Genomic DNA, 15,906 nt, shown 5'->3' with positions numbered 1-15,906 from the left:
AGCAATCAGTGGCCTCCATGGGAGCCAGACCATGCCTGTGAGTATATCTTACCTACACACACACACTCACACACACTCACACGAATAGTAGGTCATTCCATGCTCATAAGGCTGCAAGCTCCAGAGCAGTGGCTCTTGCGTGTTCCAGCTCTTGCATCGACGTCAATCTAACTGCAAATGAGCTCACTGATCTGCTGATCCATGCTGAGGTTCTTTCCTCCTCCATCACCCTCTCCTTCCCCTTCTCTTGTCCCTTCATCACTCCCCTCTTTCCCCATCCCAATCTGCCCCCTTCTACACCACTCTGGAGAAATACTCCTCTTTATCTCCCCTTTGTGTGCATGACAGATGAATTCTTCATCTGGGTGAGGGGGGGTGGGGAAAGAGGGAGATGTATGGAGAAAAAGAAAGAAATTCTAACTGTATAAGAATGAATAAATAAACACTGATTTGGGATTAAAAACAGAGAAAAGAGAGAACATGAACAAGGGATGTTTCAGAGAGAGAAACGAGATGTATCAAATGTATTCAATTAGCAATTATATAGATGCCTGTTTTGAATGTTTATTGGCAGAATCTAACAACTTCTATTATAACTGAACAGATTTTTCATTATTTTTCTCAATATATGGTAACATATTAGTTAAAATTAGTATTTGTGGTAATCGCACCTACATTACAGATGCTGTGGATGGAGATTAGTTTAAGAAAATGCTACCGTATTCCTTTAATAAACTTGTAACTGTCTGTTATGTCTTATAAATATATCTTAGTAATATGTAAAAATTAAAAAAAAACACAGTTAGTGTTTCCAAACTTTTGCTCTGTTGTTCGGCCTTTGCGTATATCAGTAGCTACTTTTACATTAAGACTAATAATCCAACAATAATCTGATTAATAGATGAAGAACGCATCAAACTTTACTTCAATTAATAACAATACACAGGCTGTAAGTTACTACTTCTTTAGGCTACACTGCTAACAATGAAAATAAATAAATCACTGCAATAAATGTGTAAAATAATACATTTGTGTATCATATTACACTATTTAAGGACATATCAAATGCCCTCGTGTGGACAAGCTGGCAGCTCGGATGAAATAATTCATTCTGGAACTGAGAGCGCAGCATGGAAGCTCATGTCCATCAACAGGTTCCTCTTTATAGCTTCTTATAGACTTTCTTGAAAGGAGAATGCTGTCTACATCAGTGTCTGGGAGGTTTTTCCACCATGTTCAGATCTGGTCTCAGTAGTTTTTGAAAACAAACAGCCTCCGTGGGCTGGAATGTGCCGCTTTAAAGTAGCTAAGTGGGATTGGATGGCAATGTGCAACCCACAGCACTGAATGCACTCTTTCACAGAGCGCTGGCAATGACGGATTTCCTTTAGCCACATTGTGAGTATTTTATTTACATTTTATTTAGCTTTGAAGCGCAACTAAAAATTGACTAGCATGCAGGATTGGTCAGAATTCCTTTGGGAGCTGGTGGGAGAGATGGGATTGAAAAAAACAATCCTATGCACACCTCTACACTTCATAGAAATTGATATGAAAATATTATCGACCCATCCATCCATTTTCTATAGCGCTTATCCTACACAGGGTTGCGGGAGAGCCTGGAGCCTGTCCCAGGGAACTCGGGGCACAAGGCAGGGGACACCCTGGATGGGGTGCCAACCCACTGAACGCACACATTCCTAAACCCATTCACACACTACGGACAATTTGGAAATGCCAATCAGATTACAACGCATGTCAAAACCCCCAAAGCACAGGGAGAACATGCAAACTCCACACACACAGGGCAGAGGTGAGATTCCCCGGAGGTGCAAGGCAAAATTTGTGAAAGCCAAGGGGAAAAAAAGACATTATCCAGTGTAGTCTTACATAAGCGTGCAGTTGACTGTAGAATTGGTATCATCTAGTCTGAACTATTTTCAGGCTAATGATGTACATTTAATCTGCTTTCTTTACTGCTTGGCTCTCTGTTTGTCCCACCATCTTGAATAGTCGACTAGTCTATGCAACCCAGAATCAAAGTTGAAAAAGGTTAGAGATTGAGGTCAATCTGAACGAAATTTTAATCATATCGAAGGAGGGGAATAATCCGAAAAATAATAATGTTATATAGAAAAAGAATCACTGTGTGAACTGTAATACAGTTATTTTCCCAGTCGGAATCTTTGCATGAATGTTTGCATCAGGAACAGCTACAGAAAAAAAGTTTAAAGAAGCAAATTTAATGTTATTGTAATGTCATATGTCGGGATTAATGGGCATCCAGCTAATAATATATTTTGCTGGGACTGAATTGAGGCGAATAAGAAGTCAGCTACACATGCTACACATGCTACACTAACGTTATTGCTTGTTACTCTGATAGGACACACAACTTCTCGTTGTTATGGTAACACTGACATTCCATGACTTGGGTTACATGTAATGTTCATCTAAATGGAGATTTTCTTCTTGGATCTACAGTAAGAATTAATGAATACAGACTGACAAAAATCTATTAGGGTGGTGTCTATTTGTGTGGGGGGTGATTCATTTGCATTCCTCACACACACACACACACAAACACACACACACACACATACATACATACATACACTCACACACTTGGGACCTACAAGGCATATTGGCATTGCTGTCACATACGGCTTATTAATTAAAATGAATTAATGACATTTTCATACATAAGCAGACTACAGAAGTGGGACGGGAGACAGAATTTTAGTTTGATGGCTTTAATATTGATGTTGTGTCCACTGCAATAACGAATCAGTGCAAGAGAACTGATGTAGGATCAGTTAGGTTTTGCTCTATTAAGGTCTAGTAAGTCTATTAATAAGGACTATAATCCAGATGTTCCTGATCTTTACTTTAGAATTAATGCAGTACGTCACATTATTATGATCATAGAGCTATTTTAAAAAGAAAAACAATTGTTTGACTGAGTTAGGATTTTGGGGGTGGAGTTAGTTTGGGGATGGAATTTTCAGTATGAGGCATGTTTACATGCATACAAATGATCAGTGATGTACATTATGAGTAGATGAAATTTTAGATTAACAACATTTCATTAACAACAACATTATCGAAGCCAAAGGCCTGCTAATAAAACTAAACTACACTGTTCAGTTTCTTCCGTTTCTTTCTCACATCTCCCTGCTGTCTCCTCTCTCCTGTGTGATCATTAGTTGAGAGTATTCTGGCCTTTACAGCTGATTGATTTCCAGAAAGTCATAGCCTCCAAACCAAAGGTCATGTGTTGCACTAAATGATTAGAAGCCGCTTAATGAGCAAATGTGTGTGTGTGTGAGTGTGTGTGTGTGTAAAGAATGCATGATTCGATGCAGACACAGACAAAACAGTTTTTGTCATTTATCAAAATGACATCATTGTTAACTCGTGTAAAAGTCCAAAGTGAGAGTGATAGTAAAATTCAGTCCAACATTTATTTTGTAATGAAATTTTGAGTTGACTTTTTAGTTTAAACCTCTTTTGTTGGTCTCAGTTCCCTATATTACCCACAATGCTGCTCGACTACTTGCTGATACTTTGCTGATTGCGGTGCAATGGGATTTAGCCCTTGCTTCATCTCTATCTAAAGAGAGCAATGCAGCGGCGCTTTAGTCCTTTAATCTGTCCGGCTCTCTCACCTCCTCATTGGCACACTCTGCTCAAACAGATCCGCTTCCAAAGCTTGAACTTTCGTGCTAATACCGTGTCAACACCATGGTGCTTAGCTGAGTGTCTGTGTAACTCAGCGCAACTGTGTCATATAGCTGCATTTATTCTGGAACTTTGAGTCAAATGCTTGTTGCTTCCACTACTTCTGCATTGGATTTCTCATTAATATGATGTTAAGATAAGATCACTGGAAAATGGTGAATGTGAAAAGAAAAAGAAGGAAGAAGAAAAATGCTTTCTCCTATTAAACACCAGTGTAACTGTGCTAGCAGTGTTCCCCTGTGACGTCAACGCAGCACACACTGCCAACTTTTCATGGGAGTAAACAAAAATACAGCGCCAACCAACAAATTAAACCAAAGAGAACATTTTTATAGTATTTGACGAAGTAATAGGGATAGCCTAGTAGTTTCAGACATGCTCACATTCATGTTTTAGGGGGGGTTACAAGATAACCCAGCTAGCTTCAGCTAACTTCTGTTAAAATCCCTAATCATACTTTTAAGAAATATGGGCCTCATTAGTCTAGTAAAGTTGTGTGGAAATGTTCGCCTAGGCCAAACTGTACAAAAAATTCCCACCAGACTTAAATGTTTCAGGAACATTGATTTTCTTCATACGTGCGTATGGTCTTCATAGGTGGCAATCACCTGTAAACTACCAAGCACATTCATGTATAGCTGATTTGCAATTAGGGATGCTCACAAAACTCATGACAAAACGTTGATTAATTGGCGAAAGAGAGCCTGTTTAGTGCAGCTTGCTCTAAATCTTCCAGTAATGCAGGTAAAACTTAACATTAAACATGTCAGTATAATCTGTATATAAATTTGCAGTAACTCTGCAATTTAATTGAAAGCCTATATCTCGAGTTTCACATTTGCGTCTTTTTATATGTAAATTTACACAAACTCTCACATGAGCTCTCGTAGGATATGAACGTTTTTTTCGAGTTAACTGGATTTTCATCAGTTTCATATTTCTCTTACAAGTGATTTACGCATATCCAGCTTGATATATGAGGCCCAGTGAATGCCATGTCGATCATACATGCTTTATCATTTGAATGAAATACATGATTTCAACAAGCTGGGATATGCGAAGAAAAGAATTTCACTGTGCTGTAATGTATATGTGACAAATAAAAGCTTGTGCTTCTGCTTCTTCTTAGAAATGAAGAGTAAATATATTCTAATCTATTTATTCAGTGATGTCTAAAACTGAGAATGTTCTACAATAGTTAACTGTTATGAGGAAGAAAGATAAACAGTTCTTGGTAGTGGACTCTGAAATACTATATACATTTAATGAGTATATGTGATAGATGATTTTGCTGTAACTCTTTTTCAGTATTTCTGTCTCTTTCTGTGTCTCAGGGAGCATCCTCCAGTCTGGTAGTGAAGTTCGCAGACACTGATAAGGAGAGGACTATCCGCCGCATGCAACAGATGGTCGGCCAGTTTGGCATCTTCAACCCTGCTGTGGCTCTGCCATTCAGCACATACAGCAGCACCTACAGCACCTACACACACGCTGTGAGTGCACACTCACACACTCACACATACACGGTTACACCCTCCCACCCACACGCCAACATAAACATAACTACACCTTCAACTAGTACTCCTTCCCAAACACAAGACACAAACACACACTTACATAGGTGTAATATAATAATGCATGGAACATCATTAATATATACAGTATATATTCTTCTGCACACACTCAGAGGAGTCTAGGGTTATGAAGCACGCCTACCATCCATACAGACTGCTCTAGCTGCCCATATCAAAGCCCGAAGGCCTTGTCATCGTCTTTTTTTCATCAACGTTGAATAATGCATTAACATCATTTCGATTCCCTGAGCTCATGCTCAGTAAGGAACTGCGAGTTCACATGTAATTTTAACTCTGGCACTCCCTGTGGAACCTTCAGTTCCGAGCGAAAATCTGATTTCTGCTGTTAGGAAGTGTTTAGGCTTATGATTTGTTTGCTTCATGAATATTTGACTTTGATTGTAAGATGTCTTGTCATCTTTGCACAAAAGGAGGCAGCTTAGCACATTTTGAATTGGAGGCAAGGCTGAATTCAACACATTTTTGTGAAAATTTAGAGAAAATATTTGAGACATGAACACAAAATTAGCACATCAATCACAAAGCCTTACACAACCATAATAATGTAGTTGAAAATCCCTCAAAATTAAATGCAGTCCATGTATGCAAGCAGTTTGCAAAAAAAAAAACATTCTAAGTGTTCATAAGCTACTTTAATATTAGTATCATTAATATTAATAGCATTAATATCATTATGACTCCGGGCCCACAAGTTCACATTTCTAACTCTGGAATTCTAACTTTGGAATCTTCAGTGCTGAAATATCCAAGGACCCATGTCATTATACGATCATGACACCTAGAGGTTATTTGCTTTATGAGTATTGGAGAGGAATTTGTTTCAATAGGCACTAGTGACACACTGGGTAGCGTTGCTGCCTCACAACAATCCTGAGTTTGCGTTACGGAGTTTTGTACATTTTCTCTGTGTCCGCATCAGTTTCCTTTGAGTTCTCCGGTTTCTTTCCACCTCCCACATACATGCAGTAAGTGGATTGACGGACTGGTGTTCCCTCCAGTGTTCCATGGGATAGGGTCCATATCCACTGCAGCCCTAACCAGGATAAGGAGACTACTGAAGATGAATGAATGAAAATATAAGACATGAGCCTGAACCCAGCCAAGATAAATGATATCGTTATAAGTAGCAGAAACATTAAACCTAACAGAAAAAAAACCCAAATTATTCTAAAATGCAGTCCATTTATACATTCCCTGCCGTTACAGTGCAAACATTTGAGTGAAAAAATCTAAATATTCATGAACTACTTATCAAACGTAGACATGCATGAAAATGCTGAATGCGCGTGAACGTAATTGATCTTCATCAAGTTCTGAGTACATTTCTGGCTGAGGTAATGTATTCAAAAAAGGCGAAATGGTTGAAAATATTCATGAGCTGCTTATCGAACGATAATGGGATTAGATATAGATATACTTTTTTGATATAGCCAAATGTGGCCTCCTTTAACTGCAGACGCGAAGGCAGTGCTCAGAAGAGCGGATTAAATCCAACATTAAAATGGGGGTTTTATGCTAAAGACTGATCCGTTATAATCTCATGGACGTGCCAAAGAATCTATACAGTGCTTCAGCTGGATCTGCACGTCCTATATATAGAATTTACCCTGCAGGAACCCAGTCTTAATTACAGTGTGATTGTGAGTGTGCATGTGAGCATGTGTGTGCATCTGTGCACATTTCTTATATGTTTTTTTTTTTCATGAATGCAGGTGTTTGAACACAGATGTAAGTGCATTTGTGCCTGTCTTTCCTAAGGGATGCATTGATATCCCTTGGAGCCATATGCACTAATACAGTTTGGTGTGAGCTATAATCAATCATATAATAATCAGCTCCATCATAACTTCAACATTAGCAGAGTAAACTAAACTAGGTCCAACATCATCTCTGTGTAGCAAGAAGATCTTTATCAACTTGTTCTCTTGCAATCTTCAACCAAAAGACTTCTTCAAGATGTTCCTTAAGTGGATAAAAATCTCACACTGGAACTGTTGTTGCAAGGATGTGGCGCTATAGTTGCACCTGTCATGCTACGTGAAGGTACTTAGTCTTAGCGCTTCTCCACAGTCTAAGTGGATCTGCATGTACTTGAATGGCGTTTAAGCTGCTTATCAGCTGTAATGAGATTTTAACCATGGTTGATATTTTGATACAAAAGATACCTTGTGTGCTCCAATGGATGATCAAGTCTCATTTGCTTCACAGGTAACATGGACAGGTGCGTTTATGCAAAACACCTTCCCAGGTTCAATCCTGTTAAGGGGTCAGGGTCTTGCTCAAGGGCCCAACAGTAGCAGTCTGGCAATAATGGGGTTTCAATTCACAAGTGCAGTAGCATCGCTGCCTCAAAAAAAGCTCCAGGTTCCGGGTTTGATCCTGAGCTTAGCTTATCTATCTATCATTATCTATGTGGAGTTTTGGATGTTCTCCTTGGTTCTCCAGTTTCCTCCCAAAATCTGGTGGGTGAATTGATTACTCTAGGTGTAAACCTGCATGTGCGTGGTATCCTGTGATGGACTGGCATCCCATCCAGGATCTATTCCTGTCGTCTCGTTTTCTGGGATCCACCGTGACCCTGACCATGATAAAGTGGCTAATGAATGAATGAAAACTTCACAATCTTCTGGTCAGTAGCATAGCTGAGCTACTGCAAAACACTCATCAAACAGCACCACTGTGCAAGTTTCAAAGGTCTTACTTGTTATGTCACCATAGAGCCCCTGTGGCCTCCATCAATGTAAGGCCCTTACCTGGTTTTGAGGCTGTGACCCTCCAGAGCTGATCCTGGAGATCAAGGTTTGCATTAGAGATGATCTCCTTGGCCTCACTGATGGTTGTGTTCTCCTCATCTTGTAGTTCCATGGATTTGAGAATAATTTCTGGCATGTCATTGACACTCTGGCTTGTTTCAGTTCTTTTGGGTTTGAGAAGATGAATGAACTCCAATTCATTGTCAGTCAAGTTGTCCTTGACATCATTCTTTACATTCTTGTCATTTTAGTAATTTGTCTGTTGCAAGCAAAGGAAGTGAGAAGCTGTTGAGTCAAAGAAATAGCATCATGCCACAGTCATTACGCAACCTCTTCTGGCATTTCTGACAGATACAAATCGATATCTTTTTGGCAAAGTGGCATCCTGAGGGTTTGGGATTTCTGCACTTGATTAAAATGCTCAAACCCTGATACCTTGTTGCTGAAGTGGCAACCACCTTGTCAGGAAATTCCTAAGATTTATTATGAGACACATGGCAGAATCATAAATTGCCCAGCATACCTAATGTCATTCTCACTAAAGATGGATTGAGCTTCAAGAATTCCATGAAAATCATGCCCTCTTATTAGAACCACACGTGTCCACTTGCAGTGATGGAGGTACTGAGAGTCCCAACACATTAAAGATTAAAGATGATGTTTGTCATATTGCCACCACCATATGCGACACGTGCTGTGCAGAGATTGCACGCAGTTGCATCTTTACTGACCACTTTGCTTCCATTGCTATAATAGTCGACACGACAGGCCTTGAAAATTATGGAGGAGGTTCCAACTGTGGCTTATCTTGGCTACTTGCCATTTTGCCATTAGCAACTCACCATTACTAGAGCTTATAGCAAGATGGTAGTAGTTTGACCACACAGTGCCTTGAATTCATAAAGGATTTCACAGTTATCACTGTGTGCTTTATCATCATCTTAATTACCAAGTAATTAAGAAAAGTTTTATCAGTAAATTGTACAGTTTGGATTCTAGATCAGTTACTGGCAACTGCATTAGTAGTGTAACGCAATGCCACAATATGTGTCTATGTATGTTTGGTGCTCCAAATATTCATATCTTTATCTGTATTCAGATTTAAACCAGAAGTGGAAGTGGCTTATTTTATTATTATTTTTATATATTTGATTTATCATGAACCCTACCATTATGCCCTGGAAACACTGGAAAACATAAAAAACAAGGGCTGATCTGTGCACAGTACGTGGTCTGCGTGGGCTATGTGTAACAGCTGCTCTGCTGTTTTAAAAAGGAAATGTTAAACTGAAACTGTATTTGAACAATCGCAGCACAAATTTAGCACAGGCATATTAGAGGGTTGAGCAGCCCTGAGACTGCTGAGAATGGCAGCACCAAACAGTGCAAAAAAAGGAGCACAGCAAACTTCCACACCATTGATGAAAGCAAAAGACACACTGTAGCACTTAATTCACGGCTAGCAGACATGCATTGCACAGGGGAAATCCGCCACTTACGGTTGAGTCTGGAGCTCATCAACCAGCAGACAACCTGAACAAGAAAAAATAAATAAATAAATAAACCCAAATAGTGTGCCTCTTATTCATATCTGTATTTGTATTCATTTAGAACACATTATCTGTTTAATCTGCATAATGTATTCATATTTGGTTACATCCCTAAAACACATGGGTCTATATTTATTCACATGACATACTGATGCTCACCTGGTGTGCTATCAGTGTGTACACTCCTCTCTGACGTCTAATCATGGACCAACAGACGGAAGGTCCCCAGGTATTCCACAATCCACCTGCTCTCTGACCCTTATCAGTGTAAACATCAAGGACCCCGACCTAGTCTCAGCCTTCCACAAATCCACACCCATCTCACACATACACACACACACACACGCACACACACACCAGACACATATCATCCTTCCACTTATATAATTATTAATGCAGCTAATTAATGTTATGCCTACACCCAAATCTAACTCTAACCTTAAGCTTTGCAAGCAAAAGGAAACCTTTTGGCTCATTTAATTTTTTTTTTAATAACAGCTGGTTTTGTACAAAAGTAGTGTTCCCCATGGGGACCAGCCAAATGTCAAAACTGTCAGATTTTCCTAGCTTTACGAGGACACCAAATGATATATATTTACACACACCCTTCTGGGATTACAGCTTTATTAAATGACTTAAGTCCATGATAATTATTTAACTGTTAAGAACAGTTATCACTTCAAAAATGACCTTAAATAATAAACAGTAAAATTCTGTCTTAAGGGAGAAAGTGAACACACCTACTCGTATCCAACTTGTCTTATATTTACACTGAGAATATGTCACACATTTAGCGTCTGTTGTGTTAAAGTGTATGGATGGTGCATTCTGCGCCGAGAATACTTCACAGTATTTACATAGTCTGCTATGTTAAATTTCATAGGCTGCATTTTCACTGAGAATATACATCACACGTTCAGCACTTTATTGTGCTAAAGTGTACAGGCGGTGTTACGTTTTGAACTGAGAATATTTAACACATTCAATTGTTCTCCAGGTGGGAGCTCTTTACTTCTGCTGTTTCTGTGTGGGACGTGTTGGATTTTAAGTTCTTGCCAATTACATTAGCATAATAATTAAGAGAATGTTCCAGAAAAAAGGTGACGCTTGTGTTAAATAAGGATTGGCAGGAGTTAGGGTTGTAAAGTTTGCCCAGAGTACAACGTGGTAGTCTTGAGATGAGAATATCTACAAGACAAAGCTGTATGCAAATAGTGTAATAGTGTCAGAATTAGATAGTGAAGGCTGAGTGGATCTGTGAAACATAGGATAGAGTTGATTGGATTACTGCAAGCACTAGTCAAAATTGTAATTAAATCAGTTCACAGATTGAAAAGCAGTTCCATGATTGGCAGGAATAAACATAACATTTCCAAAAGTGGGACAACTGAGCCTGAATAGATCTAACTTTCCAGACAGCAATATCACCGTAAGCAGAGCTCCACCAGCATAGCACATCCTTTCATTTGGGGAAAGGGAGCATGTTGCAAACAGTTGCAAAGAGAGTCATGACAAGGATTCCCTGTATTCTTCCTGAGAGCACCAAAACAATCAGTGAGGCAATTTTCCAGGCCAGGTTGAAATTACAGAGCTCATCATGGCAGAAACTTGATGAGATTACAACTCACTTAACTAGCAAGTTAGCATACTATAAGAATACTCCCGCGTTTTCAACCTAATCTGTATTTACAACATCTTTAGCTTATGTGTAAGCTAGTATCACAGGAATTTTGAATGTTTCCATGTTTTGGGGAAAGAATAAAAACAGTTGGCTCAATGTTCAAGAGCAGTTGTTAAATTCCACCAATATATATTTTAAATATGAGATTATATCTTGCAAATTCAAAATGAAAACCATAGCATTCAACTGTAACAGTAAAGTTCTTAGGATAAGATAGGAATAAGAGAATGTCTTACCAAAGGTGTTCTTTTGTCGGTTTATGCAACTTTCCAACACTGGAGCAATCTGGTTACTTACGCTTTGTGGTATCCATGCACAAGCAGACCCACACAATTTCAGTCACTCATTTATTTTGCTTCTATTTTTCCTGATGGGACTACTGATGGGAACAGGCTGAGAAGGTCAGCCCAGACTTCTCTATCCCTAGCCACAGATTTCGGTTCCTACTGTGGGATCCCCAAACATATACAGTGATGTAATGTCTCCAGTGGGTCCTGGGTCTGCACTGGGGTCTCCATATGGTCAACCTACCTGTTACAGCTCTAGTGGGAGCCAAACATGGGGCTTCCTTATGAGGTGCCCAGACCATCTCAACTGGCTTTTCTTGATTAGAAGGAGCAGTGACTCTACTAAGCCAAGCAGCCCTGCAGAGGAACCTCACTTTCGGTCACAGTTTGTCACCTAGACAGCACAGATTGACTGGTACAGCAACTGTAACACTGCTGCCATTGACATTTATTTGACAGTTTCACACTCTCAATTTCCATCATTTTCCATCACAAAGCACTCAACATTATATACAAGGGATATTATCTCTAGGTCCCCCATACAGGACACCTCTCCAACTGGCTGCATCTTAATATCCTGTCTATGAGAACCATAAATAGGGGTGGAAACAAGACACATCCTTGAGCGAGCGTGACATCCATATTAATGGTTTTGTCTTAATGACAAGAATGCAGACACAACTCTCACTGTGCTCATACCAGAGTCCCCTACCAAATAGGGACTATCATCCCAGTTGGCCAGTCCAAGAGCACTGCCTTAGAACTTAATGCAACCATGAAGATGTGTGTTAACCACACAACCTCAATTAAAATGAATACAAAGTGCTCCTTCATTCACTCAGTATTATTCCTAGGAGAGGTCAACACTCCCCTGCATGGGCTCATGCATGTCTTTTGCATGTCTTTTCTCCCTCTCCTGAGGCACTGAATGGTTTGCAGAGCAAGAGATAGTTAACAGGTCTGCCCTTCTCTTTACCAAGGTGCCCAAAACATATAAATGAAAACATCATGACCATCATGATCTATGACAATGTGGCTAGATGCTCTGGTACCAAGTGCAATATTAGGCAACCATATGTTCAAACCTAAGGTTTTTGCAGTCCATGACTTGCACATCACTTAAGTTCAGATCTGGGAGGCCATTCCTCCCAATCATGCACCATCCAGGTATTTCAGTTTTTCCCTACTTGAGCACTGATGTTGCACTGTGGAGTCAGTAGGAATTACCCTTTGGACACCTGCTTTACCTCCTCAATGAAGGCTGAATACTCTGAACTGCTATTTTGGGCATATGCACAAACAACATTTAGTTTCATTCCTGATACTTAAAACCTCATAGAGGCAACTCTGTTGTCCACTGGGAAAAACTCCAACTCAGCCAGGGATTGGTGAGGTAAGTAAACAAGTTTCATTTAAAGCAGCTAACACACATGCTCCACTGTTGACCCTTAGTCTCTATCATCATTCCAAAAAGGATTCTCCAGGACTTCCTTAACTATGTAATGTAACATCATATGAGACATAGTAAATGTTTGAGAGAAAAAGGAATATGAGGGAGCAACTGTGAAAAAGTAGCAGAACACAAGATTTGCAATAGCCTTCAAATGGAACTTTAGACAAATGCAGAAAGGTGTTCTTCTCGAGAAGAGATAGAATGATAAAGATCGGGAGAAGGCCATCTTGTGACAGGTGTCAAGGAAGAGAGACATTGTACTTCTTGCATGCAGTTCAAGATCTCAGTCTGACAAGGAATCGTCCTTTTGAATTGGCCTGACACCAACCAATATGTCAGTCAGCAAGACAGACAGATATAGAGACGGAATGATAAAGAAAAGGAGATGGAAGAGCAGAACATGGCTATGATCCATATCTGAATCCTTTGGGGTGAAGCCTAACGCTTTGTCTGTGGGTTTTCAGAAATGTTCCTCCAGTGTGCTGTTCTAGCAATACTACAGTTTGAGGCATCCATTGCTATGCTACTTTTCAGCTAAACAAAAGATGGTTCAAAAGACCACTGTGATCATAGAAAGCAGTAGGAAAGCCATAGAGAACACTGTACTGCAATGATAAGATGATGTGCACGAAGAATGAGTTTGCACGACACAAATAATGGCATTGGATACCAACTGTCCGAGTGGCTCAAGTTATGGAACTATGCACAGTTCCTGTTTGCCAACCTTGAGTCATGGCTAGTCAAAATATAATCAAAAACAAATCATCTAAAGAATATTAGCTTGACTTTAGCGTCATGTGTTCATAGCCCATGTTCTCTTGGCTGATTAAACAATCTTTCGATCTGATCAAACAGTGTGTTTGATGAACACAGCCAAACAGTGCACGAAAGAGATGAAACTTGACTTCGAGATTGATTTTTGGAATGAAAGAGATGAAAGATAGTATAATCAGGGACTATTTCAACAGATCTATGTGTATGCCAGATGCATACACAGACACACAGGGTCTATACACTCTCACTCATCTTTCCTCTGGCTCTGTCTTTTTTGGCTCTCACAATATACTTCCTCCTTCATTGTCTTCCTCTCACACAAGTTTTCTTTGCAGTTCTTCCACCAAACAGGGCTTTGTGAAAGCAATGCCAGAAGCAAGACATCCTGTGTGTAATTTGACCCTTAAGACCAGGCTGAAAACATACATTCAAACACACATACGCATAAATCAGTGATCCCTAATAATATTATAGCTAGCTGATCTGAGAAATAATTCCTAGTTGACTTGATGTTATTTCCATTTTGTGGCAATTGTAGGGTCGATGTGACCTTGCTCTACTTCCTTCGGAGTCCAACTGTAGGCTGAAAACTTATTAAGACTCATTATATATGCATGCTAATGGTTTAGCTTATAGATCTGTGTGGTCTGCTCTCCTTCTAGCCACCTAATATACAGATACTGTATGTTAATCCAGTTACGGTTTCTTAGCCTTTTTGATCACTTATCCAATACTCACATAGAATCCAGATGCTATTTTCTACTTATTTCATTATATTAAGAAGGAAATTCCCATTTGGACCTAAAGCCTCATTTTCAGTGCAGTAATGCTGACCATATATATGCAATTAGCATGTCCATATGAACAGTATATTAAAATAAACATGTCTGATGAGAAATGTGGAAGGCACATGCACAAGATTTTCACATATACCTTAGTTTGCACCATTTGTCAACAATACATACATTGACTAAAATTTCAACAATGAACACCTTGAAAGAGTTCCACTAATGAGTCCTAGATAGCTAGTTATTTTGATGGATCGCATCCAAGAAAGACTCCTTTCTTTAGCAACAGCAAGCTTGCTGGTGGGGTAATACTTTTGTAGATGTTAGTGATCTCTAATTCATGTGAAATTTACATGGAATTAAATTATTCTGAATTTGATTATTCCGTTGTCCAGGCCAGGAGTCAGCTATGGATTTTCACTTTCAAACTTTGTGAAGCAAACTATCAATTAGTCATGGGTAATTCGCATGACAGCTTGCTAGCATGCATGCTAATATGTAGGCACTAATGCCTAGTTAGCAGTAAGATATAAGACTTAATCCTATGTTAGTTTTTTTATGCATTTTAGCCAAGCAGACTTGCTCTCGCATATTAGCTTCAACTGTATGGTAGCTAGCAAAGTTTATGGTACTAGCCATAGGCTGTGGAAGCTAGCCATATTTCCATTTGCTTCCAGCTACCTAGCTAGAATCAAGTAGGCCTAGAATTTATAGAGAACTATTGCCCACTCGCTATATTTGAACTTAAGCTAAACCAGACATATTCAGTTTTTCCCTTATTCTTCCCTCACTTCCCCCCTTGAATACTGAGTATTGGAGAGACCTAGACTAAAAAGTCTTTTTAAAGCATTTCTTTATTATTTATTTTTTTTCAAAAGATTTGCACACAGGCCAGAAATTTATGGAGGAAAAATGTATTAGATAGCACTACCTACATATCCAAATCAAGTTACACTAAAATTATACTGCCACACTTGAGCAGGTGCAGATATATAATTCCTGTTATGTTTAGTGTTACTGTTTTTGTGTTAGCAGTAATATTATTAGTGGCTCAGTTATTGATTTCCGTCATGTCATTTTAAAAATTAGACCTAGCTTGGATAAAGCATCTGATATGAAAGTGAATCTAGACTCTGATGGGTTCAGTCTGACAGATTGGCCTTTTAAGGTTATTGATTCAGTGTGGTGTTGCCATGGTGACAGCTTTACTGTAATTACCTTTGTTTGCCAGGGTGTACAGGGAATTTGTGTTAATTTATTTAATAATCAGTGTCTGAGTGGTGG

At 39.2% G+C, this 15,906-nt stretch overlaps 1 protein-coding gene across 1 annotated transcript in view; it reads left to right on the top strand.

The window, feature by feature from the left end:
* The window catches only part of LOC113533496 (CUGBP Elav-like family member 5), a 191,735-nt gene that overhangs the window by 152,667 nt on the left and 23,162 nt on the right, over positions 1–15,906 (top strand). The window contains exons 5-6 of the mRNA XM_026925666.3: positions 1–37; positions 5,076–5,234. The exon at positions 1–37 is cut by the window's left edge and continues 43 nt beyond it. Of these exons, the coding sequence (XP_026781467.2) occupies positions 1–37; positions 5,076–5,234 (196 nt within the window). The remainder of the gene's footprint in view (positions 38–5,075; positions 5,235–15,906) is intronic.

This window comes from Pangasianodon hypophthalmus, chromosome 21, assembly GCF_027358585.1.
Source record: "Pangasianodon hypophthalmus isolate fPanHyp1 chromosome 21, fPanHyp1.pri, whole genome shotgun sequence".
In the NCBI taxonomy this organism is placed as follows: Eukaryota; Metazoa; Chordata; class Actinopteri; order Siluriformes; family Pangasiidae; genus Pangasianodon; species Pangasianodon hypophthalmus.
The sequence above is the reverse complement of the archived record's forward strand: the minus strand, read 5'-3'. Positions and strand labels throughout refer to the sequence as shown.